The 27,914-nt window shown below is 42.5% G+C and overlaps 1 protein-coding gene across 1 annotated transcript; it reads left to right on the forward strand.

The window, feature by feature from the left end:
* Window positions 1–634: 634 nt before the first annotated feature.
* On the forward strand, window positions 635–27,424 carry nckap5l (NCK-associated protein 5-like). The gene is given in 14 exon segments (XM_034202630.1): window positions 635–928; window positions 2,971–3,056; window positions 13,549–13,689; window positions 14,380–14,448; window positions 14,550–14,588; window positions 15,028–15,147; window positions 15,901–15,993; window positions 16,690–19,485; window positions 19,487–19,527; window positions 20,181–20,310; window positions 21,283–21,355; window positions 22,769–23,047; window positions 23,547–23,698; window positions 26,307–27,424. Coding segments are annotated over 12 exon segments (4,197 nt in total). The 5' UTR covers window positions 635–928; window positions 2,971–3,056; the 3' UTR covers window positions 26,571–27,424.
* The last annotated feature ends 490 nt before the right edge of the window (window positions 27,425–27,914 follow it).

The following is a 27,914-nucleotide window of genomic DNA, read 5'->3' on the forward strand; positions in this document are numbered from 1 at the left end:
ATTGTCAGGGCTCTCTAGTGGACAAAATATATATTGGTGTCACTGTTTTACAAACCAGCCAGTATGAACTGATGTAGATATCTAAACTAATGTAATATGGTTGTAATATGTTGGTTTAACATTACAGTCAATATCCTGGGTTTTAAGAAGTGGACGAATATGTTTTCACTACTTTCCAGCCTTTTATAGACTCAACACTTTATAACAAATTCAATGATTAGTTGCAGCCCCTTTATCTCCTGTCACTTTCCTCTACCTCAGTCCCACATGGCTCAGTCCAGCACTTATCAGCGCTGTGATTGAGAAAGTCAATCCTCTTAGCTCAGAGCCTGTTTTCTTTCTAGGCCACTGAACGGCTCTCTGCAGAAAGTCCTGTCAGTTGAGCCTGGCTGTCGGATATCCTCTCTCTGTTAAGTTCCTTTGTCCGCTACATGCTAGGGTCTCTTTTTGAAACACAACCCCCCTCTCCCACCTCTTTATGGGCTGGAGCCGGCAGCTGCAGGGTTAATGTTTAGCAGCAGCAGCAGAGAGGCAGGAGTTGTAGCAGGAGGAGGAGGAGGAGGAGGAGGAAGAGAGGTGGGGGCTGGTCCACAGCTGTTGTAGTAGGCAGGGTCTATCAGGGTAGGAAGCCTGCCTCACTCGCCCTGGAACAATGGGAGACATGGCAGCCTCTGCAGACACACACACAATGCACATGCCTTCCAAGGACAGGCCTTTTTCCAGCTGAAGTGTAGAGGAAACCGGCTTCCTCGCCTCACTCGCACGTTACCAGAGAGAGAGATAATCTCCTCTGCAGCCGGACAACAGACATGTGAGGTTGTGGCTTCTGTCGCTCTCTTTCTTCTTCTTCTGGTGCCTTACATCTATTCTGCTGAGAGGAGATCTCTGGATGCGCTGACTGGATGACTGTAAAGGCAGCAGGAGGAGGGTGAGCTCGCCTCAAATGTGTACATGTTGGAGAGGGATTTAGCACATATGTGTATATTGATTTAGTGTTTACGGCTGACATGATGTTATTCGGCTTCACGCTGTGTTTTCCTGGTGTGACAGCGTTTCTGTGAGAGCAAATAAAGCAGATTTGTACTTGTATGAGCTTTAAAGTGAGGTGACACAGAGAGAGCAAGTGTTTAGTGAGGTTTATGGTGTTGACTTGACGTGAATGGACTTGATGGCTCTTAAGGCAGGTCGGATTTACCCTGTGTGTGTGCTAGTGTGTGTGTGTTTAGGTTAGCATCAATATCCTTGGGCTAGCTTACATCTCTCCGTTTCCACACAGTGTCGTTTTTATTCTCAGCACAGCATAATGTCTGCATTGTTTTGGTCGCAGCTAACAATGTGTCATAAATCTGCCAAATGTGTTGCCGTTGGGGGAAAGCGCCGCCTAAATGTTGTCTGTGTGTTTGATGAAACACAGTGTGTGTTGTATGAGAGATGGAGGATGCAGGGTGTGGAGGTCGCCTGGCACAGATTTTTAAGAAGCAATCCGTTTGATTGCTCTCAGACATCCATGGCGTTCATCCAACCTGTCAGGCCCTTTTGGGAAGAGAGCTCCCTTCCCCTCCTCCAATCGCCCCCCCATCCCCCACCTCCTCGTCTCCACCGCCTCCTCATCCCAAATATTGCTTGTGTACGATTCGCCTCGGTCCTCGCAGCCAAACATCAGACAGGAAGCACCACTGAGGGAGCTCTCGCAGCCTGATTCTGTCTCACCCCCCTCCTCCTAGCCTTTGATATGTATCTGTATTAACGAAGCAGACAATCGCGTGGTAATGGTTTGTCTGGTGGAAGAAAAAAACCCGACTTTGGCCTACATTCGCCCAATCTTCCCCGATCCTTAATTCCACCATGTGAGGATTTAGCTTTTTGTCACATTGTTTACATGTCCCGCCTACACACTTTGCCTACACAGCAAGAACTTCAATCTGCCCCGGATTGGCAGATGGAAAGGGTGCTGTTTGACATATCCTGAGACGGCCCTGCTTCTGCCAAACCCCCAAGAGTGAGACTGACATGATTTAAGAAGCTTTTGTGCATTTTCTTCTCTCTGCTTCGGCTGAGTCGCTTTTTTCGATTTTTTTTTCTTCTGCCCTCATTCCATGAATCTCATCTAGTCGTTGCAGCATCTCGCCAAACCTCACTCAATATTTCATCCTTTTCTCAGCGTCCAGCCATCTGAAATCAAAGTCTGTCCTCTGTGAATAAAACACCAGTGATGGGATATTGCAAAAATCTCAAGTGCTTTTTGAGCTTTACAATTTGCCGTCTTTGTGAACTTGACACGGGTCACAGATCTTTTTTCCCAGAGCCAGGTGTACCGAGGAGGTTAGGACCCAGATTGAGAGGGCAGATGCTCACTCCTAATCCCATTTCAGTCGGACAAGACCTAAAAGGATCAGGCCGTGTTACCCTTGGAAATGAAGAGTTAATTCTCCCCGTCCAAACACCAGACGGAAAGTCCCATTGCGGCTTTAAATAAAGACCTTTTATAGAAAGTGAACATAATTAGCAGACTCTGTTAATGAGGAGAAAGAAGCACTCGACGCGTGAGACTATCAGAAAGATGCATAAAATGAGGAGTTTCTTAAACGCCGTGTCTGTTGAATTATTCATCCAATCTTTCTTTCATTACACTTTACAATGACTTAGAGATGAAAGGGAAGACGAGCAGTGGGGGGGAGGCTTGTGGTCTTGGCAATGCTGGCGTCTGCAGAGCGCTGGTTTCTCCCGAGGGCAACGCAGCGTCTTCTCCTCACAGCTTCCTGTTCACAGGTCGGAGGGAAGCTGCAGCTTTTGCCCGCCACATAAAAAGACATGACATCGGTCCATCAAGACCTTATCATACACGGACACATCTTGTGGTTTCTGTCTTGTGATTTGAAGAGATTAATAGTACACTCAGATGTCAGGAGGTTTCTACCAGATGAGGTTATTTATTAAAAAATGTCTCCTTGTGTGTTTTCTCTTCCTCAGCTCCTTGGTTTTGTTGTTGGGAGACAGAGGCGCCTGACAGGAGACTGACTCCTCTTCCAGGATCCTAACGAGAGCTCAAGCCACCGGTGAGTGTCTTCATTATGCCGGGCTGCCACTAACCATTGTCTGTTAATTAGATTACTCACCCCGATAACAGTTTGGGCTTTAAAATGTTAGAAAAAGAGATAAAGGCTATTAGTTTCTCGCAGACATCTGGTAAGTGTTCTAAGGACTGCAGCTACCAATTGTTTTCATAAATGTGCACGTTTTTTCTTGATCAATCAAATAGAAATGCGGGCAATTAGGCGACAGAAGCCCTCAGCATTCCCGAGAACACAAGGTTTCTTTCTTTACCTTGTTTTGCCCCAAAACCAGCAGTCCAAAACCAGACAAAAGATATTCAATTTGAAATGATAACAATCTGAGAAATTAAGCGGATCTGCGCTAGAACCAGGAGCCAGAGAACATTTAAACAATAGTTCTTTTTTTAAATGTCTGCAAATCAATAAGAGCATAATAATAATTTCAGCCTCTAAATCTTCACACTCTCACAGTTTTTGTATAAATAGAGAAAGTGCATATCCCCCATCCCAATGAGATGTATTCCAATGTCTTGTTTTAAAAGAAACTTGCCAAAACCCAAAGCTATTCTGTTTTTAAATGATAAAAAAAAACCGAGCAGTAAATACTAACATTTGAAAAGTCAGAAGCAAAAAATACTTCCCATTTCTGTTTTTAAAAAACGCATTCAGTGATAGATTTATTATACAGGGGGTCCGCGGGGTCTTAAAAAGTATTAAAAGTTGATAAATAAATTTAGCGAAAATGAAGGCTATTAAAAAGTATTAAAGGGCATTTTCCAAGGTATTACATTTTGTAGCTTGTTTTCAATAAGTATATAAATGGTCCAAAGAGGTTGTGTTCTACAGTGTGCCTGAATGTAATCATGGCGTAGGTGTGTAGTGTGATTCTGTGTAGTTTATTTATGGCATCCCGTTGGGTTTGACGTCATCTGAACAGGACATCTCACGCTCACTGCTTGATAGCACGAAGGTCCGTTTACGCCGGTTGCTAAACAACATCGTTATGGGGAAATGCAAGTCTGCGTCCAAATGGTTGGAAGATAAGGAGGAAGCACAATCAATACTGTATATAGTCAATGTGAGGTAAAGTGTGTCGCCAAGGTAACCGGTTAGAACTCCAAGTGGCGATGAGGTCTTAAAATGTATGGAAAGGGTCTTAAAAAAGGTGACTTCAGGATCCCTGCATACACCCTGTAATAACGTGGAAAGCTGCAAATCACAAATAGAAGTTAATGAAACCTTTAATGAATAATCAATTAACCGTGTGGTTGAATCTCTGAAGATCAAATATGATAAACCAATCCTTTAGTAGTTAGTGACAGCATTTTGAAAGCATTTATAGAAAATAAATCAGCTTTCTAAAACCGATAAACCTAAAGAAGAATTTACCATCGTCTCGTTTCTCTGCTCGTTTTTCATTCGGCTCGTTAAGCAGAAACTTTTTTCTCCTGAAAATAAATCAGCACTTTCTGCCTCGGAGATAAAACAGACGAACAAGTTAAAGCGACCTTTGTGTAAGTCGCAGCTGGGCGATTTGTATAAAGGACACCATGTCTTTTTATCTACACACGTTTAGTTTCCCCTGGTGTCGCGTTGCACTTTATTTGTTTGCTGATGAATGTCCCCACAGCTCACATTCTTCATGTCCAGGTATCCATCGGAGCACAAAGCAGCTCATGCTCTGTGGGCCCCGGGGTGAACACATGATCCCTCGCTGTTGTTCGCTGATCAGACCTTTAAGCTGCGAGCGCCTCGCTGCTCTTTGTTTACACTTGGCAATGTGACCGTGTGTTTTTGAGAAGGCTGGATTTCCAACAACAAAACAAAAAGCTTTGACTTTGACCCTTTTAGTGTTATCTGTTTGCTTCTATTCGTCTCCTTGTTATCTTCTACAGCGTCCTCTGTATGTTCTCTTATATCACTTTTGGTAACGTTGCAGAAAACTAAACCAAAAGTTGTTATGACTCGATGATCGCAGATGTTCTCAAGATCAAAAAGGACTGTTTGTCATTCCCTGCAATTCATGATCATTTTCATTATTTACTCATTATTGCTTCCTCTAGTAATCGTTGGTCCGTAAAACATCCGAAAATACTTCCTCGTGACACAAGGGGACATCTCCAACAGTCACAGACTCAAACATATATTTATTATGATGCATCACTAGAAAAAACATTACAGTTTCACATTAGACCGCCTGGAAAAAGTGTAATTAAATATTTTAGCTATTCACTAATCCTTTAATCAACTAATCATTAAAGCTCTAACCTTTAGGGCATGGACAAATGTGTTTAATAACAATAAGTCCTTTTTCCAAATGCCTTGGTTTCAGTTTCACAAAGACTTTTATTTTAATATCAATGTGAAGCGGTCTGTTTTTTCATTATAGTTGTATTGTTAAAAAGAGCTCCACTGCTTTTACTGAATACAACATATGCACTCCTATGTTGTGGTCGTACTTTACTGTAATTGATTATTCATTAAAGGTTTTATTACGATAAGCTTCTCTTTTGTGACAATCTGCAGCTACTGTATGTGTAGTTATTAACATGATCGCTTAGATTGCTAGACATCATTTTCATAGCCCCTTATTTTGGATCATTCTCATCGACGTCCCCCCATTACAAACTAATTGAAGAGCCTTGATTGTACATGCACAAAAACCTATATAACTACAGGAAAGGGAAAACCCCAAAGAGCTTGTGTAAAAATGATCGATTTATATCATATATTGTCAGGGGGTCCGCGGGGTCTTAAAAGTTGATAAATCAATTTAGCGAAAGTTAAGGCTATTAAAAAGTATTAAAGGGCATTTTCCAAGGTATTACATTTTGCAGCTTGTTTTCAATAAGTATATAAATTGTCCAAAGAGGTTGTGTTCTACAGTCTGCCTGAATGTAATCATGGCGTAGGTGTGTAGTGTGATTCTGTGTAGTTTATTTATGGCATCCCGTTGGACTTGACGTCATCTGAACAGGACATCGCACGCTCACTGCTTGATAGCAAGCGAAGGTCCGTTTACGCCGGTTGCTAAGCAACATCGTTATGGGGAAATGCAAGTCTGCGTCCAAATGGTTGGAAGATAAGGAGGAAGGACAATCAATACTGTATATAGTCAATGTGAGGTAAAGTGTGTCGCCAAGGTAACCGGTTAAAACTCCAAGTGGCGATGAGGTCTTAAAATGTGTGGAAAGGGTCTTAAAAAAGGTCTTAAAAGGGATTACATTTGACCTCAGGATTCCTGCATAGACCCTGTAGTACTTAGTGTGTGTATAGTATCTCTGTCAAAGAGGGAAGTACTTCTCCCATTACATTTCATTTAGCTGACATACAAGAAGCGCAATGAACCATAAGTACTGCAAGTACATGAGTAAAAAAAGTCAAGTCAAACCGTTTCCCACAACCCTGAATACAAATGTATAAAATATTTATTTCATATAAATATATATATTTTCATTTCATTTATTTATTTGTATTCCGCTCATGGTATGCACTACTTAATGTATAATAATGGTTTACAAAACGCATCTCTACAAACACACCATTGACCGAAACGGAGCAGGGAGAAGAAACTAATCTTATATTACCCTTTCTAAAAAAAATAGAACGTACTACAACAAATACTTAGTTCCCACTTGACAGTTAACGGAAAGAAACAAAACAAACAACAACAACACCAAAACAGCACATGTACAAAGAAACAGACAAAATGTATACGTACATTAGACGTTTTTTTGTATTTATTTATTTAGTCGCACTGCTATCTTTACTGGAGTTAAGCCTCTAATTATTGCTGCGGCGTGGTGCAGTGTGCAGACGGCAGCATTATCTCTCTTTGCATTCCCCTCATGGCGTCTCTGTGACAGCAGCAGCGTCAGGAGCTCCTGCAGCTCCACCGGGACGCAGTGACCGCTCCTCCGCCCTCAATGAGCCTCTGTGTGCATCCCCCCCCCCCCCAACAACACCATGATGACAATACTGCGGTTCACAAAGCAGCTGGCAGCTCTCTCTGCCTCTACAGAGGATTTAGATTCAGACATTAAGACACATTTATTCATTGAGCAGCTTAGTGCTGTTTGTCAGATTTAAAAATATATGGCATTAAAAGAAAAACGAGCTGTAGATTAGAGCTGCAGGATTTCGTGGATGTCCAGACATATTTCAGGTTCTCAAATGTGACGATTTGATGCTTTTTCTGTCGGAGTAAACTGAATGCATCAGGACGTCGGGCTGATAGGCACTCTGGGAAATTGTATTTTCCCCAATGTTTTGACGTTTTATAGACCGGTTGATTAAGAGCATTGCTAGTTGCAGCCCTGACTCAGAAACACCCACACAGTCGACGAAGACACACAAAAAACTGATGTATGTTTTATTCTAAAGTGACTTTAATGGTCCCACACATAGCATGTAACGTTATAACACATATTTAAAATGTGAAACCACATCAACGCAATTAAAAGTGCGTTACGCAGTAGGACATAAATGCATTACGATGAGAAATAAAATAACTGCGAGACAATAAGAAAAAAGGTTTTAAAATAGATTTAAAAAAGGAATCTTATAAGAAAATAAGGCAACAGTGCAGTGAGAGGTTTTTCAATTCAAGAATTTCAAATCATTCTGTAGTTGCAGCTTCTCTTATGTGAGAATTTACTTTGTTTCCCCGTTTCATATCATAGTTTGCAAGATATTTGTGGGTTTACAGACAAAAAAGACATGTCGTGTGCTCATCTTGGACTATACTACCTACTTATTCAACTTAAATGAATATCTTTCTTACAATTCTCTGAAGTTCTACAGACTAAACGGATTTACTGAGTCAAATAATAGTGGTTGCAGTTTCATTGTTTTAGAAACCAACAGTAGAGTTTAAAATCAATTCACAGGAAGCCGGTGATGAATAATGACTGAAACCCTTCATCAGTCCATCTTCTCTGTGATCGTATATCAGTCAGACTTCAGCAGTGGTGTTCTGGAGAAATGGGACTCGTTTTAAGAGATGCTGCTTCTCTCTGGTGGCATTTTCACTGAGGTCTTGTGACGTTAGCTCTGCACATCAAAGCAAACCGCACAGCAGAACCACATCTCATGTTTATATTTAGCTGCACTTTTGTTTGTCTTTTGCTCCACGCTGTAATTTCAATGCGAACGTTCCCACCGAGAGATCTGTGCGCTGCTGCCCCGAGCTTTAATGTGCATTAGTGAGGAGAGAAAACAGCTGGTATTTATAAACCCGCTCGGTATCCAAGGTCAAACGCTAATATCTGCTTCCGTTCTTAGATGGGCTGCATCGATCGGCCCTCCATTATACGTCTAGATTTGGCTGCCATTCAGTCAATCGCAGCTCAATAAATAAACACGCTGCACTCTAGATGTTGCTGCTCAGGTTTGTCAGGCTGCGTTAGAAATCCACAGGCCAGTGACGTTCAATAATCTTCCTGTAAACGCTTTGCAAACAGCTCGGGTTACACGAGGCGCGGCAGACCTCTGATCTCTTATGAAACTATTGGACATTTCCCATCATTACACTCTCTGTTTGATACCAGAGCCAACACGTTAACCTGAGCCCACAGGATGCATCACATCTGCAGCTTATGGTTATTTAAAATGATCCATTTATCTGATGATTATTTTCACAATTAACGGATTTATCTATTGGTCTTTAAACATCGAAACAATGCTCAGTATAAGTTCTCGGTTTCTCACATCAAAAATCTGCTTTCCATATGTTTTCAGTGGTGTTGATGGGATGAGGAATCTGGTAGTTTGGGCTCTTTTGCTTCACGAATTACTTAAATGATTAATGTATTACACAAGTAATGGGATAGGACTGCACATAATGATTATTTAAAATGATACCTTTTTTCATCTGCTGATTATTCGCTTTATTTACGGGTGTATCTTCTTGTCTTTAAACAGTCTTATGTCTTGTGATAACAATTAAGAAGCTATTTTTAACACTTGAGTAGCTGGTATGATTGTCTCTTTTTCCCTTAAGTAATTAATGGGTAAAATGCCTTTTCCTTCTTTCTTTTATTCATTATTTGTAGTCACATACTATTGATGTTGACTTGCTCTGTTGACAGTTACATCCATAAAGCGATCCCAAAACAACAAACAATAAATAAATAAATACATGAACAAACAAAGAAAACAAAATAAACTCAGGGGTTGTTTTCAGCTAAAATAATTATAAAAATGGATGATATATTGCTCTCCGAGTTAATATGGGTTTCCTTGAAGCCTCATTTGCCAAGTTCTGTAAACCATTGCAACCTCACATGACATTGAAAACTGATTTTCTTTAGGAAGCACTTTTATTTCCCACTTAAATGACAAGGCTGCTGTAAATCTGTATAATTATCATCAACAAATCTTATGAAAGGACCAAAAACAACTCCGCCTTTTGTCCGTCTCTCAGTACGTTCCCACTTTTCTGTCTGTGGCTCTAAGACCATTCATTCCTGCTGAAAACATCAATCTTTTCTTAGCAGCTATAATCAATATTTGCATACTGACATCATTTGTATGTGTATGTGAAAGGAGTCATTTGTGGTTGCAAACCCAGAGAGACACAACACACAGCTGTGCAGTTCCCTTCAGCTATACAGAGCGTTCAGCTTCTTCCAGCTCATTGTTTTTTGTTTTTTATGGACCACAACTTTATGTTTTGTGTCTTCCTCGGCAGCAAACAGTGCGTGCGTGCGTGCGTGCGTGCGTGTGTGCGTGCATGGTAATAAAGGAGCATGTCACCCCGTGCAGCAGTGTGACTGGTATATGTGTTCCAGTGGACAACAATGGAGCTTTTGGCCAGAAGGACGATAAATCCGGCTTTGGATACAGAGACAAGACTCGTTTGTTTGGACGAATATTGTTAGACTTGGTCTCAAAAAGCGTGATAATTGAACCGAGTATTTCATAGTTTTTTGACCGCTTAATTACATTTTGTGTTACTTGTAATTTGCTGTGTGTGTGTGTGTGTGTGTCACCTGAAAGCTGTGCCAGCTCCTGATTGGCCTGCAGCAACAGAATCAGTCTCATCTCATCAGCTTTAATGTGTCCTTAAGATGTGAAGGTGGATCTGGGTCCACCACACACACACACACACACACACACACACACACACACACACACACACACACACACACACACACACACACACACACACACACACACACACCTGGAGCCATGCCTAGCAGACGGGTCCTCAGCCATATGTCCTGCAGAGTAACACGCTCACAGACTGCAGCTCAGCGTGGGTTCTGCAGGTTCAGCTGTGGAGATTAAAAAGAGAGTGTCCTGGAGTTTGGTCCATATTTTTGCATCCACTTGTATCTTTATCCCCTCAAACAGATCTCAATTTCAATCCAAGAGCAAACACACTTTTCAAACTGGGGACTTGGTGAAGCTTTATAGACACTTATGTTTCTCCAGAGTAGAGCTGCAACAGTTCATCAACTATGAGTAAATTGAAAGAAAAGAATCACCAACTATTTGAAAGTTGATTAATAGTTAAAGTCATTTCACGCATACTCTTGTTTTCAGCCTCTCATATATAAATGTCCTGCTTTTATGTCAAATTAGGCTGAATATGTTTGAGTTTTGGACGTACAAAAAACACATTTAAAGATGTCACCCTTGAAGTTTAGAAAGTAGAATAGGCGTCCCTCACTGGTTTCTGTCCGTAATGGACCTAACCTAGAAAAAAAGCAGCGGATGAATCCGAGTGTACATAATCTTTGGTTGCAGCTCTGCAGGATTATCAGGTTTGCTGTAATCCTCAGTAAACAGTGAGTACACAACACGCTGCAGGGCAGAGGCCTCGGCCTGTAGACGTGTCGAAGAGAAGCTCTGCGGCCGTCAGACAGAATAGAAAGCGTGAGATAATAATGTTAGTCAGCGTGTGAGACGGTGATGTGGAGCAGACCTCCGCTCCGTTAAATGGTGTTTGATTTGTTTTTGCTTGAATGAAGCAGACGGGTGGGGTTTACTGCAGCAGGAGGATTCAGATACAGACAGTAGAGCTGACACTGAAAATAAATCATCCAACATTTTTGATTAATCGTTGAAGTCATTCCTGATGCAACGTTTGCCTTTTCTTCTGAAATGTGGGGATGTTCCGTCTTTCTCTGTTTGAAATCAGATTAGATTAAATTGGACTTGTTTTAACAAACACAGTAATGTGGAATCAACATAAAGAAGATTGCTGCCGCTGATTGATAGCTGTTTTCCCGTCTGAAATACTTTTTTCCGATTATTCCGACCCCACATGAATGCAACGCAAATGTCTATTTTCTACAATTTTCTACATGTACCCTCCCGTGATTCAGATTCAATCCAAAAGGTAATGCGGTTTTCCTTAGCCCGTGCTTCACCCTTTCATAAAGTTGAATACAAAATAATCCCAGTAGTGTTTCTGTTATCCTGCTGACAGACAGACAAATCGAGCCCAAAACATAACGTCCTTGGCAGAGGTTACCTACTATCTTTGTGTATCGGACTGTGGGACAAAATAGGACATTCAAGATGTCACCTTGCACTTTGGGAACATTTTGTCTAAAGGATTAATCAGCTAAGTAAACTCCAACAGAACTTTGAAATGCTTTCTTGTCACTCTCTTTGCACCGCAGCTTCAGAAGGAGATATCCCTCTCTTCACTTTTCAAAACCCTGTCAGTCGTATTGATTTATTTATTGAATCTCTCTGAACAGCGTCCTCTTACAGTGCAGCCGCCAACGTCTAGATGAGAGACGCCCTGAGATCAAAATGTTGATACAGTTATTATTACTGTGCGCTCCCAGCAAGCAGCTTCTCCAGCAGCAGCAGGGCGTAGTGGGTTTCTTCTGCCCTGAGTTTCACCTCACAGGCTGCACTAGGTTATCGCTGGAGGTGGTTTTCAGGGCTTTTAAATATAATTGGTTATTGGATTACCGTTATTAGGAAAAGCACAATATCTTATTTTAAAGGTCGCCTATTATACTGTTTTTCATCAATATATTACAGGTCTCAGATATATACAAAACATGTCTCTGAAGTGTTTGGCTCCAAACACCAAACAGATCATTGCAGCATTACCCATAATCCCCTCTGTTTCAGCCCTGTTTCCAAAGTGCTGATTCTCTGTCTGTTAATTTAGATGAAAATAAGGAGCCCCTCCCCACGCCCCTCTGAGAGAGACTTGGTTACAAAGAACACAATGGTGCTCTAGGAGGAGATTCAGGCGATAAGGGGGGGGGGGGGGGTTACCTTGGTTGGTGATTGGCTAATGGTTACACAAGACAAAACATCGTAATGACATCATGAAGTCGCCAAAATCTGATCAGCTCATTTTCAGACAGGTTTTTATATAAATGAGGACAAAAAGAGAGAGAATCTTTTCTCCTGAAACGTTCAGAGTCTCTTTCCACAGAGGAGACACATGTTGATGTAGAAGAGACATGAAAAGGTGGATTTTGCATTATAGGTGACCTTTAAATATTCTTTGTCATTTCCTATTTCTTAGTTATTCGATTACCGTTATTAGGAAAAGCACAATATCTTATTTTTAAGTCAGTTATGATTAGTGATTTGAAGATATGTATTGTTGTATAGTATATATATATATACCATAACATGTTTAAAATGATTTACTATAGGAAAATATTGACATGTGGCGTGGAAAATTGAGTATTTACTTTAACTGTTGTTGCGTGCCAGTTTTATTAATATCATTCTTAACCTTTAATGTTGGCCTAACCTATTGTTAGAATTATTTAGTTAATTTGATTGTTGAGCAGGAAATGTGTTTAAATGACAATGGATCTTTTTGACCTGTAACATTTGATTTATTAGAGTAAACTTTTGATATAGATTATTTTCCTTTCCAATGATTTTAATTTAAGTAAGTCGTGTTACTTTTGGAAACCAGAAAAGAGTGCTTCTACATTCATGATAATATGTGTTGTCCTATATTGATAAGTAAAGGGTGTTTATGAGTGAAAACCACTGATTTTATTATAGTCTTCAACTTCTAAAACATAACCCATGCTGAGCAGGCACTGATCAAGATATCATTATAGTGACTTTGACATTTTAGCTCTCTGTACAAAGTGGGGATTTAGATTCATGTATCATTAATTTGGACAGATTTCAGCGATGGATTTTTACTTTGATTCGGCAACGAAAGGGTTATTTAATTGACTAAATAACAGATTGCTGAGCAGGAGCAGGAACAGCTTGTGACCGCTCACCTGTGAGGAATTCTACCAGGTGTTGGACCCTGATCTGATGTGTGATTTGAATCAAAAATCATTAGTTGTGTCGTGTAGAGGACAACAGAACACAAAATAAATTGAGCTCCAATGCAGGGCAGTAAAAGTGAAACATATTTGCTGTGACTCACTCTCATTATGTCGATCTCCCTCCAGAGCAGCAGATGTTTCCTGAAGGGAACCATTTTATTTCTATAAAGACTGTGACGGTGATAGTTGAAGTTTCCCTCTCTGTGTTTCAGATGAGAACGATGTCTGATGAGACAGAGCAGAGAATGTGTGACGAAGACTTCGGGTCGGACGAGGAAGGAGAGGAGGGAGACGTGGAGTCGTTCATGGAGGACAACAGCAGCGAGCTGGTGGACCGCCTGAGGGAGCTGGAGGTGAGGAAACATTCCATTCTTTTATTTTTGTTATATATGATTTATTTGTGACATTGTCAAGTACAGAAAGCATACATACATAGACCCTCACATGTACAATACATGGAGTAAAAGAGACCATTCTACCAGGGTCAACAATACCACAAAAAAAAAACAGACCTTAACCACAAAAAACAACATTGAAATAAAATAAATAATAATAACAACAAAAGAAACATATACAAGACATTCAAAGGCATTAATATTCTCGACGGAAACATTTAAGTTGATTGAATGTGATTTTCTGAAACTCGTAATGCTGCCATGTTGGTACAAAGAATATTTAAAAGTATATATTTTTTAAATACTTTATTTTGGAAGATTATGAAAAGATTTGTTGGTGGTTGAAAGGAAGTTTTTCTTTTGTTATTTAATTGCATTGTAATGTTTTACATTTAATTTGTGTTCAAGTCTACCGAATAACATGTGTGCTGAAAATGGTAAAATACCATAACTTGCTTAATAACTATTGTTTCTGTTATAATATATTCATTTATTTTTCAGTCAATTATTTCCCATTTTTAACAGTATTATTCTTTAATAATACTTTTATTTTTTTACAAATAGAAGGAGCTTTCAGGATTACACTTAATGTGTATTTTATGATTAAATGTGGTAAATAAAATGTATTTTTTAATATTTTCCTCACAGGCAGAAAACTCGGCTCTGATGTTGGCCAATGAGAGTCAGAGAGAGGCTTATGAGAGATGTTTGGATGAGGTGAGTTCATGTTGCAGGATATCATCTTAACAATAAATAAATACATAAAATGATTTCTGCTCAGATATGTCATTCTCTGTATATGTTTCATGTGTTTCCAGGTGGCCAACCACGTGGTCCAAGCTCTGCTGAATCAAAAGGTAACATAAAGCCACACTTCTGTTTCTGTGTCTGTATTTTAATTACCTGTACCATCAGCTGTTGTCTAACTGTGTGTGTGCGTGTGTGTGTGTGTGTGTGTGTGTGTGTGTGTGTGTGTGTGTGTGTGTGTGTGTGTGTGTGTGTGTGTGTGTGTGTGTGTGTGTGTGTGTGTGTGTGGTGTGTGTGTGTGTGTGTGTGTGTGTGTGTGTGTGTGTGTGTGTGTGTGTGTGTGTGTGTGTGTGTGTGTGTGTGTGTGTGTGTGTGTGTGTGTGTGTGTGTGTGTGTGTGTGTGTGTGTGTGTGTGTGTGTGTGTGTGTGTGTGTGTGTGTGTTGTGTGTGTGTGTGTGTGTGTGTGTGTGTGTGTGTGTGTGTGTGTGTGTGTGTGTGTGTGTGTGTGTGTGTGTGTGTGTGTGTGTGTGTGTGTGTGTGTGTGATCAGGATCTGAGGGAGGAGTGCATCAAGCTGAAGATGTTGGTGTTCGACCTGGAGCGACAGAACCGAGCACTTTGTGAGCTCTTTCAGCAGAAACTGCCCAACCACCCCACGGCTCACTACCAGGTAAATCCACTGTAATGATTTAAACTAAACTCTTTCCCACTGCTCTAATCAGATACTTCACTATCCTTAAAAGTACTACTACAACAATGTACAAAAAATATTCCATCTGTGTATAGAGTTAGAAATAAGTGAGCTAACCAGATCTCTGTAGCCTGCTTCTTCTATACATCAGCGTGTATGAAACACCTGAATTGTTTAATGACCTGTTGGTGTTCAAGTTGCATTATGGGTAATGTAGGCACCAGTTTCTGACGAGGAAAACATATCTTTCTCTGGAATAACAAAGACTAAATCTATCGTCATGATGGATAGATATGTATGTATTTTGTTGGCATGCAAATAAAGACATAAAACAGTGTGTGATATTCTATAATACAAGTTGAAGGTCATTTTAACTACTTTAACTACCAGGTAGTTACATTTATAAGTCATTAAACCCAACTATAAATCAAGCAATCACTATCATGAAAGTACAGTGTCATAAAAACATCATACTATAGCATGTCATAAAAAAGTCATAGTTTAGTGTGTCATATATATATGAGAAGTACTGCACTTAACTTACAATGAGTCTTAATTTGCTTTTTTTCTTCACCTCGGCTCGTTCTTTGCAGAGCCAGTCATGTATATCATCTGGGCTTTTCCCTTCTGCTCTATATTGTGTGCCGGGGCAATGTAGCTCCTAGTTGTCTGTGTAATAACCCGTAGTGTATACAGTGTCATCATAATTGCCTCGTGATTCTCCCGTTGCAGGTCCAGGCGGGACCCCTCCCAGACTACAATGCACAGCTGCACAATGACTCTGCAAAACAGGTGGAGCCTGCACAGACTGAAGCACAAGCCAAGGTGATTATTGCAAAAACATTAAGAGTGAAACAGTGGGATTACATGAAACCCTCTGTGTGGGTCCTGTGTGACGTCATTACATGCTCTGACATTTGCTCTGTTTTCCACTATTGTGCTTTAAAAAGCGAATCAGCCCTGCACTCATTTCCTGCACGCACATACTCTAAAGGTCTTAGTGAACTTAATTGTTTAAAGAGGCCCTATTATGCTTTTAGGAGTTCTCCCTTTCCTGTATTGTGTTATATATTCTCTCCCATACACTCCCCCCCCCCCCCCCCCCCCCCCCCCCCCCCGGCCTGAAATGCCTCCATTGGAATCCATTGTTTACTTCTGAAACATAATGACACCACCATATCAAACTATCGCTTCTATTGGCTAGCGCTCAAACACATTGTACGTGATAGGCTAAGGGGCTGGACATCTCTAAGCTGTTGACCAATCACAACAGAGCCCGCCAGCTAACCAATCAGAGCAGACAGGTCTCTGGTTTCAGACAGAGGGTGAAAAGAGGTACTGCAGCACAGGCAGTATGAGAAAAATAAAGAGCTTTTTGAACATTAAAGCATGTGAACATGTCACAGTAGAGACACTACATAGAAATATGAACCTGGAAATGTGCAGAATATGTCTTCTCTAACATTCACTGAAGCTGCAGCAATGAATTTAATTCTAATTGAAATCTCTTTCTGTCTAAAGGGAAATGGCTACCGCACACAACATGCCTCCCCGGGCCCTCGTGGCCCCGCCTCCTCCATGGAGGCCCTCTCTCCCTTCTTCAAGAAGAAAGCACACATCCTGGAGGTCCTCCGCAAGATGGAGGAGACAGACCCTCTGAAGTTCCACCCGTCCACCACCAGCTTGTCTTTCTGCGACTACAGTCAGGTGCTCATGTCCACAGAGGCTGTTTTGGCTACAGCAGCGGACCCCCTCCCACTACCGTGCAAACCCCACCACACACACTGCCACTGCTCCCGCTCAGACACCGACTCACACCAACATGTGAACGGTGACGGGGGAGTGAAGTGTGAGGCGGGGAACACCTGCTGTTTACACTGCAAGAGGAGCCCTGACAGTCCTCCGAAACCTTGCAACCATGTCTGTAGTCCTTCAAAAGCCCCCCAGAACCATGTCGTTCCTGCAGCTGCTATTAGCGAATGTCTCAGTAAGAGCAGGACAGCAGAACCCCCGTCCAAACAATGCACCAAGAATGAAGCCCAGCAGCCACCGGCAGGCGCTGCAGCACGGGTCTCAGCACCAGAACCTGATCAGAGCCTGGAGGTGATGGTGATGGATGTGGAGCAGGAGAGCTCTGAGAGTCTAAATGTCTCTGAAGAACTCACCGGCTTCTATCCCACATCACATCTGACCAGTTCTGTGAAGGAAAGCGCACAAATCCTCCACCATGACATGGAAACAAGCAACGGTGTTCACAACGGCGTCAGCACCTCCCTGTCGAACGACCTGTCAGCAGTCCCGGAGAAAGACGTCCCAGATCTGCAGGCTTCTTCCGTCAGGGCCAGCGCCTCCGTGAGCCCCAGCCCGTCCTGCCTCACTGAGATCAAAACCGCCGCCATGAACTCTCCGTCCAAAATGCTCAAGTTCCTGAAGATTCCCACGATGGGAGAGAAGTCCCAACCCTCCACGCCCACCGTGAAGCTGAGCCCGCAGCTCACCCGCAGCTCCAGGATCCCCTGCCGCACCAACAACTACGAGGTGTACCACTCCCCTGTTCCCCCCCGCAGAGCCACCACCACAGAGAGGTGCCGGCAGCCCCCCCCACCCCCCGCCAGGTCCGAGTCCTACCCGGCAACACACTCCGCCCCGACGTCCCCTCCTCAGTCTGAAGACGTCTGCTCCCCGCCCGTTAAGGAAGTAAGCTACAGCAGCCTCTCAGCGCCTAAAGCTGCTCCAAAGATGGCCGCTCCTTCTTCCACATCCTCCTCCTCACCGAAAATAGCACAGAGGGTCCCTCATTATGAAAATGTCTGTGTCATGTCCAGAGAAGAGGAACCAACACAAGGCCAGAAAAGAACCACACTTCCATCTCAAACAAAGGGGAACGGCGGAGAGAGGAAGCTCGTCAAGTCGCTACCAGAAAGTGTCCTGAACCCTCCTCCTCCGCAGAGAAAGGAGTCGACCACGTCCTCGTCCGAGTCCTCGTCAGACGATGAGGACTCGGACAGCCCAGTGTGGGTCAACCAGCACAATCTGCCCGGTGTGTCCGCTCCAGGTAAGCTCACACAGGGAAGACTTAACTTCTCACAAACCAGAGAGAAACAAGAGGTCGATGTGAGGGAGACGCAGAGGTCCGATGTGGCCCAGCAGCCGCCGCCTCCTCCTCCAGCCAGGAGGACCGACTCCTCCATCCCTAAGAGGCCTGCAGCGGTGGCAGCGAGACCCCAGCCGGACTCCAGTCACCACGCTTTCAAAGACAGGCTGGCTGCTCTAGGGAAGCTGAGGAGTTCGGAGGATCTACAGGTCGGTCTGAGGCCGGTGGAAGAGGGCACCTACGCAGAAGAAAGGTGTAAAACAGAGGAGAGGCCGATGGAGCTCCAGAAAGAGGAGCAGAGACATTCAAAATACACCGACTCGTTGGATAGTAAAAGCAAAGTTAGTAGTGGCGGTTTAAAATACCCGGGGTTGTCTCAGCTGTATGAACACCCTGTGAAATCTACAGCGGTGAAACAAGAACTGTGCGTGACCAAAACCGAAGGCCCCAAGAGTAAAATTGGTCTGCCGTCCCCTAATGCCGACGCTCCACAGGTGCTACGCAACAACATCAAATGTCCTGGCTCCCTGAATCTGGCCTATAACCTTAAACCAGTCCCTCACAGCAACAACAGCCCCAATAAAATCCCCCCAAAGTCACCGTCCAAACCATGCCAGGGCCCGTCCGTCCACAAAGCAGTGAAACCCGCGGAGTCGCCTCGTTACTCGTCTAAATCAGAGGAGAGGACCAAGATCAGCGGGAAAGGGAAGAAGAATCCGATGTTTGGAGACAGCCTGCCGCCTCCTCCTCCCAGACCTCCAACGTCGGAGGTGGAGAAGCCCCCGCCGCCGGCCACCAGCCCGACGTCCGCCATCGAGCAGAAAGTGATGAAGGGCATCGAGGAGAACATGCTGAAGCTGCAGGTGCAGGACCGGGGACCGCAGCCCACAGAGGTGAAGCAGAAAGCCTCCAACGGCATCGCCAGCTGGTTCGGCCTGAAGAAGAGCAAACTGCCCGCGCTGCGCAAAACGGACGCCACGAAATTGAATGAGAAGCGGGAGTGGAAGATCAACATCCCCTCGGTGGGCAGGGACCCTGTGAAGGTGGCCAGCAGGTGTAAAGAAGGAGTGGAGGGCCTGAACATCTCCACGCTGATGGAGAAGGCGGAGGGGCTGCGGAGGGCTCTGGAGGAGGAGAGGGCGTATGTGGAGAGGTCGGGCAGAGGTCACTCGTGCGAGGTGGTGATGGACCAATCTCAGGGACAGCTGGCCGTCATGTACCGGGGGGGGGCGCTCAGACAACTTCATGCAGCAGCTGCTCAACAGGTGAGGGCCGGCTGGGTAACAAACTGTTCTATTTGAGGAGTAGGAAGACATGTTTTCAGCTTCTAAAATATGCTTATTTTATCTTCTCCTCTAGCTTGGCTGAAAGAAAATAAGCGTATTTACGATACAAGATGTTAACTGATATTAAGTTATGAGGGATAAACCCCTTGAGATAAGGTCAAGGGGTCAAGGGGTTCCTAATGTATAGTACAAACAGCAAGAATTCACCTAAACTAAATCAGGTCACATCCTACAGACAAGACTACTACTTAAACATAACCACTATATGGCCACAGAGAGGCCATGAACAAATACATTTGCCCTGCAATGAAATACAAATAAATAACAACAATTTGTAATTATATTCAAATACAAACAACGTATGTTACGATACAAGAACATATGATTTAATTGTCACGATTAAGTCTGAAATTGTCTTGCAGCTCAATTGAAACATCGACAATGACAAATATTTAAGAAACAAGAAAACAGATATTAAAATAACATCACTGAAGACCGTTAAACATCTAATCTGGGATTAAATTCGGTATTCGTACCCAAAAACACTTCTGATAATACTGCTAACGCCACCATTTAGTTTGGTTGAGTTTCGACATCCTTACTGAGATGTTATCTGTGTGTGATAAATGCAGAGTGGACGGGAACGAGATGATCACCGTGCCGCAGCGCCGGCTCTCCTTCGACTGTAAGACCTCGAAGCCGATGTTTTGTCAGCAGGGCGACGTCATCAGTCACACCACCAGTCGAGACGATATGGAGAAGGTACATCAGGTTTTACACTCTACACTATTCATTTCTCCTCAGACTCACACAAAGACAAGATTATACATTTACAATATTGCTCAAAACCAAATGCACTTTCATTGAATGCATTGAGCGAGGCGTGTACAAATTCAAGGTCTTGGATTTTTTGCATTGTATGCAACTCTATTCTATTTTTCAACACAGAGAGGAATACATATTTATTTAATTCACTTTTATTATTGAGCACAATACAATAATTCATCCACTTCCTGTCCAGTGAAAACCATTTATCTCCAAAAGAGTGCGATTTTGAATGTTGGTGGTAAACTAGACGATGACGTTTTTCCTAATTTGTTGAGAAAAGTCTCCTTCCTTAGCAAACTAGTTAAAAACCCTCTTGGATTGAACGTAAAATGCATCTTCTCTACGCTGAAAACACGGCTGTTTTTCTGAGAAACTCGTAACAAATGTACTTTTGAGTGAGGCATGATTCTTACTTAAGACAACAGGCTGCACAAATATGAAGATCTTATGGAATTTGATGCAATATCTTAAATTAAACTTCCTAACAGTATTAAAAAAAGGGGTTAAAATCAGCACACCATTAAACATCTGCAGCATCAAAATGCATCGTGCTGCAGCAATCTGAAATCCACAAAATCCTATAACAGGTAGAATTTGACTACATAATTAGTACTTTTCCTCTTCAAACTTAAAATATATAAGGTTCTATAAACTTGTATGCCTTTACTTAAGGGAGGTTTTGAATGGAGGACTGTGACTTGTAGTGGAGAACTTTCAAAGTGTGTTATGAGTACTTTTGATAGAGTGAAAGATCTGAATACTTCTTCACCACATGTGAAACGTGTTCACTTTCACACCTAACCTTAGCTTCTCCTCTGTTGGATTATTCTCCTGCACGCTGATGTGAAGAGCCGCCGTTCGGCACACTCACTCCTCCATCTGCCGCTTTGTTGTTCTTTCATGCAGGGATCAGACAGAATCGGCAAGATCACATCAGATGAAAACCTCGCCGATTCAGTTCACTCCCAACACTTCGCAGGTAAGAAAGCGAGTGTGCCAGGATGTAATCAGAGCAAAGAAATATCACACATTCTTTGGAGTTTACGAGTGTTAGGACCTTGTGGAAGATCAAACCAGACCTGGGTGGAACTGGTCTGGAAATAGATGAATGAAAGTGTAGAGAAATTCACAGGGTGAGACATTTGTTAAAGTACTATCACAGGAACACATGGAACACATCACAGCAGAGTGTACTTAAGTTTACTTTCAAGGACCTTTTACTTAGTATTCCCATTTTAAGCTACTCTCTAATTGTACTCTACTTCATTATAAGAGGCCCTCTTTCGCAGTCTTTTATTTACTTCAGTAACATAGGGACATCACTATGTAACACTCGCAATTCTATTGGCTTGTGCTCCAACACATTGTCTGCGATAGGCTAAGGGGTGGGACATCGGTTGACCAATCATAACAGACCCAGGAGCCCCTTGAAAACGAGATGGTCCATCTCAAGGGGTTTATCCTAATAAATACATTTCAAATAAAGCAGAGCCGGCCAGCTGCCAATATATTCCTATAATAAATGAATTCAATTCTTTAAAAACATCGTTTAAGGAATATCACACTGTGGTATTACGTTGTCTCCCTCAGTAAAGGATGTGAGTATTTCTTCCAGCACTTTAAATTTGCATCAATCCATGAGGGGTTTAACTGAAACCTAATTTGCATATTGAGGGGGAAACTAATTGTCTCAGACTTTGATTAGCATATCAAAGGTAAGTAAAGGAGGCCACGCCCCCGAGGAACATCAACCCTCAGGCAAAGCTGGAATAAATCATGTGGAATTCAACACATTTATTTCTTTATTGTGCCTTTTTTATTTTTGTCCTTAAAGGTCCTCTATTATACTGTTTTTCATCAATAAATAATAGGTCTCAGATATATACAAAACATGTCTCTGAAGTGTTTGGCTCCAAACACCAAACAGATCATTGCAGCATTACCCATAATCCCCTCTGTTTCCGCCCTGTTTCCAAAGTGCTGATTCTCTATCTGTTACTTTAGATGAAAATAAGGAGCCCCTCCCCACGCCCCTCTGAGAGAGATTTGGTTACAAAGAACACAATGGTGCTCTAGGAGGAGATTCAGGTGATAAGGTGGGGGGGCGGTTACCTTGGTTGGTGATTGGCTAATGGTTACACAAGCCAACAAATCGTTATGACATCATAAAGTGGCCAAAATCTGATCAGCTCGTTTTCAGACAGGTTTTTATATAAATGGATCAGGACAAAAAGAATCTCTTTCCACAGAGGGGACACATGTTTATATATAGAAGACAAGAACAAGTGAATAGGTGACCTTTAATTTTGCCTTTTTATTTTGTTCCTTAATATGTGATCATTAATTAATGCGTTTCGTGGTCACTCAGCCCCTGTCTCTCCTTCCTCCTCAGGCTCTGGTGCCTCCACCTACACGCTGGACAGCGGCATCGGGACCTTCCCGCTGCCCGACTGCAGCAGCGGGGCCGCAGGTCGGGGTCTCTCCAAGGCGCGGGCCGGAGCCGAGCGCCACTCCTCGGGCTCCCCGGGGCGGGCCGGGCGGCGGGCCAGGACCCTGGACAGAGAGCCCGTGACCCAGGAGGAGAACTACGCCGCTCACAAGCAGCTGATCCCCACCATCCAGTACGCCTCCGCGCTCGAGGGGAGGGGCTCCGCCGGGGTCATCCGTGAAGGTGCCCTAAAACTCTCCCTCTGGCGCATTATTACAGAAAACAAAGCATTGTTAGAGGTCACTTAGTTTTTTTCTATAGCCTTCAAACTTAGAGCTTTTGTCAATGTTACGGAGTACTTTGTTTTAGAATGCAGACTCATACTGCACTAAGATACACACTGAAACAGTGATTAATAGGTGCCCTAAAACGTCCTCACTGGAGCATAATTGATGATAACTCACAACATTGTTAGAGGTCACTCAAACTTGGAGCTTTTCTCAATGTTACAGAGTACTGTGATGTAGAATGCAGACTCATACTGCACTAAGATGCACACTGAAACAGTGATTATACAAGTGTTGGTCATCTAATAGGTCTCAATCTTTCAGTACTGCATTAGCATGTTAACACAACAAACGTTGAACGCCGATGAGATGTGGTACATTTAGTTTTATGTGTGAACCTACTTGGCGATGATTGTGATTCTGATTGTAAAAATGTGTTTGCTCTCCCTCCGCAGACAGAGAGTCCCACGCTCCGAACATGTTCTCCCCCCGCTCAAAGACCTGGACCTTCCCCAACCTGAAGACCGCTGCCGGGCCTGCAGAGGTCTACCTCGCTGTGGAGGAGGAGGAAGAGGAGGAGGAGAGCTTCGGGTCTCCCTTCAGAGCGGTACGATGAAGATCACCTCCCTGTTCCTCACTTACACTCTACACTCCTCCTCTGACCTTCCACTTCTTCCTATCTTCCTTCTCGTCCCCTCTCTCATCTCCCCATCTCTTACTCCCTACCTCCCCTGTCAGTCCCTCCCCATCCCTATCTGCCTTTCTCCTCCCCCTCCTTCTTTTTCTCTTCCTCCCTTTTCATATGTACAGCACTTTGGCTCGACCAATATATATATATAAATAAAACTTGATTTGATAAGATTTCTCTCTCCTCTCCTTATGTTAGGAAAATATCACTCGACACCAGGTTGAGAATCAATTATCAGGTACCAATTTATTCTTGCAAGAAGGAGCAGAGTTAAATCCCGTATGTTGCTCAACGGAGCAGGAAAGAACATCAGGCTTATTTAGTCCAAAACACAGGAGATAACAACAAAGTCGTAAATCGAGGTGGCGCTAATATCAGCCTCGGGTGTCGGAAAAGCGCCGGGTCATCTGTGACGTCTTCTGGACTTCCTTCACGCCTCATAGAAATGAGATATGTAGGAGACAACAAGTATGTGTCCGTCTCCTCATAAAGATCAATAACCTGAAATGCCCTGCCTCCTCCTATCATGGTCAGCTTTCTGTCCCCAGAGTCAGAACTAAACATGGAGAAGCAGCGTTCAGTTATTATGCTCCAAATATCTGGAACAAACTCCCAGAAACCTGCAGGTCCGCTGCAACTCTGACTACTTTTAAATCCAGGCTGAAGACTTTTCTTTTTGTCGCTGCTTTTAATTGAACTATTCATATCTTAAACTGCACTGTAACTTTTATCCATGTATTTTTTCTTTTAATGTTTATTTTATTAGCTTTTCTTTTTAATGACTGATTTTAAATGCCATTTTCTTAATCTCTTTCATTTTTTGTAAAGCACTTTGAATAGCCTTGTGTTGAAAAGTACTATATAAATAAACTTGCCTTGCCTTGCCTTGCCTTGCCTATCATGAAGAGACAGCTGCAAGGTCATACACAGTTCAGAGTCACACATGATATCAGTGCATTCAAACAAACCCAAAGTGGAGGCAACAGTATTTTCTCCAACACTATGTTGTCCTTTTAGACGTCTAATAATATCCAACTATTCAAATCCATCATATTGAAAGAATAGGCCTTCACCAAAGCATGTTGACAAAGCTAGTAACTAGCAAAATACCTTTAAAATCCAAGTCAGTTAACTTAAATATGTATTGTGATAATGTCCCACACAGCTAGTTGGTTACAACAATCTACAGGGATTTCAGGCAGCAGGTAGTTGAAGTTTAAGTACCTAAATTCACTTATTAATCCATTTGCTATGGCTACAACTGCCTCGTGGAACAACGACGTTTTAATTTCTGTTTGTTTAATATAGAACTCTTATCTCCTCACCTCCACCTCCCTCTTCTTTTGCCTCTCTCTCTCCCTCCTCCCTTTCTCAAGATGAATTGATAAACTAAGGGTTGAAAAAGGTTTATTACACCTAATGTCTTTAGACCCTCAAAAAGGGAAACTCTCAAAATCAAACTTTAACCAAGAAGAAAAGGAAAGATACCTCGAGGGGTCTGTCCCCCAGGACGAACAGACATGCAGTAGATCATGTGTATTTCTTGGAAAGTAAAAAAGCAAAGTGATGGAAAATATAGTTATAGACTTGATATAGTTGTGTTTGGTCTATTCTTGTTGAAAAGCGGCTGTGCAGGACTATCTGGGTCACTCTCAGACTGAAAATACTTTGCAGTGGAGTCGAGATACATTTTTAAATCTGCACTCACATCTTACATAATGTAAAAACACAGAGCCACAAATTATTAATCCGCTGAATATTAAAGATTCACCATCGGATGATTTATGTAACCCACTTTAGTTTTTTTGCACCTTAAGGCGTTACATAACTGGAAACACATGACCTAAAAGGCTTTCAAAGATACAAAGGCTTTCCTGTCACTCACAGAATCTACAGTGTAGATATGGCAATGAAAGTCTTAAGTCCCGAGATCCTCCCACAATGCAACATAAATATAAGATCGAAAAACAATCAAACTCATTTTAAAAACAGTCAAATCAATAAAAAGATGATCTTGCCAAACCAATGAGCCAGTAACGCAGATGAAGTAAACTAAATACATGTCCAAAAGAGAATGTTGTGAACAAGTAAATACAGGAGTTTATATACATGTAAATAAAACAAGATAAACAAGAACAGAATGTAAAGAGAGATAAGGTTGTTGAGAAATTGTTGTGCCAGAGTTACACAAATACAATAAACAGCATGATAATACAACTGTACAGGAAACATAGACGGTCACATCAGTAATGTAAATATTAACAGTATTTCGTGGTGCAAAAAAACAACCGTAGTGGCAGATACCAAATTGCACGTTATAAAATGTAATAATAATAATCTTATTTATAAGCGCACTTTTCATTTGAGAAAACAAAACTGAAAGTGCTACAGAGTAAAATGGTTGAAACAAAACGATTTAAAAGAACAAAATAAAAGCAGCAACGTTTCCGCCGGCATGGCAACAAGTGGGAGTAAAAGGCTATTCTAAAAGCATCCAGTAACACTGTTTGTTTCTGCATCCTCTCAGAGCTCGAAGGCGGTCGGGCCCTCCTCCAGCCGGGCGGCGGACCCCGGCAGCCTGCCAATCCCGGCCCCGTCGGGGGGGAGCCGCCGGGGGAAGACTCGCGCGCCCAGTGTCCCGGAGGTGAGCCGGGGGGAGGGGGGGCTGGAGCTCCTGAGGGAGCGTCCCGAGGAGGCGCTGTCCCCCAGCCGCCCGCAGGTCGTGGAGACCCCCGAGTCCCTCAGCGACTCCCTGTACGACAGCCTGTCCTCCTGCGGCAGCCAGGGGTGAACGAGGACACAAACAACAGCACCGCTCTGAACTTACTGTGATGCTGCTCGCCCACATGTTTGAGGACTTCCTGTTGATGTCCACAGGAACAATGTGGTGATGCGTTCTCTTTAAGCAACTGGAAAGACGCTCGATGGACTCTCCTCAGGATTTCTAAGCCAAAAGCCACCCCCAAATAAAATAGGTTCACTTTTTGTCCCACAGACTGGACTGTGGACACTTGATGTATACAGGACTACAAAACGCATGGCTAAGCTAATGGTTAGCACAAAGTGATCACTCCCGGTAGTTGTTCCAGCAACGCGTCTTTTAGTTTTGAATCATCGTGGTAGACATATCTTTGTTATCGAAGAAGAAGAGCTGAGCCTTCTGCTCTGGACATCATAATGTATTGGAGAAAAAAACTAAACATGGAGCTCCTTAAAAAAATGAATGTTCATGTCTGTGATTCTTTATTGCTGAATTCATGCATCACGATTTTAAATGTATAAACGATTTTATTGATCATGTTGATATTGTTTTGCGACACATGAAGGTTGTCAGAATACGTCTGTTTTGAAATCTTAATACATTTAAAGGTAATATATACCAGCAATAATAACATAGATAAGAGAAATGGCTACACTATTCAATGAATATGTATTTCTATTATTTATTTATTTTCAATGTGCATCGTTTGCATTCATCTCTTTTTTTTCATTTTGTAATCTTTCTGTGAAAATTGCAGTCTCCTGGCTTTAGTAGATTATGTTCATATCTTGTATTTCAACATCTGTTGCTGTTCGTTCCCTAGCCATAGAGGTCTATGTACCTACTGCCGTTTTTCAACTTTCTAATTAAAATGTTCTGATTTATTTGGTTGTGTGACGTCGTTCTTTTGACCGTTGGCATCAATAACTTCGACACACGGTGGATAGAAACTCATAGTAAAGTATGATACTAACCTGTGTTGGTATTTTTCCGGTCTTTGGCGTTTTTGAACATATGTTCTGATATTTTGAGCATGCTATAGACCTACTATGAAGTTTTCGACTTATTACACCAGGGCTATTCAATTAGTTTGGAACGGGGGCCGGTTGATGAAAATGATCCAAAGCAAGGGGCCGGGAAAAAGATGGCTTGAAATATGAGCAATCATATTAAGAGCTTCAGATACAGTAAATACTACAACAGCATAGTGGAGTGCATATATTGTGTTTAATTCCATCAAACAACATAGCCCCAAGGCCTTTCTAGATCTAAATGGCAAGTTCAGAACTCAGTAGGCCTACATGTGAAGCTAATTTAACCATCAACATCATTTAATTTGATTTAATTTAGGTGAAATGATCTAATCATTCACGC

Source organism: Gymnodraco acuticeps, unplaced genomic scaffold (assembly GCF_902827175.1).
Source record: "Gymnodraco acuticeps unplaced genomic scaffold, fGymAcu1.1, whole genome shotgun sequence".
In the NCBI taxonomy this organism is placed as follows: domain Eukaryota; kingdom Metazoa; phylum Chordata; class Actinopteri; order Perciformes; family Bathydraconidae; genus Gymnodraco; species Gymnodraco acuticeps.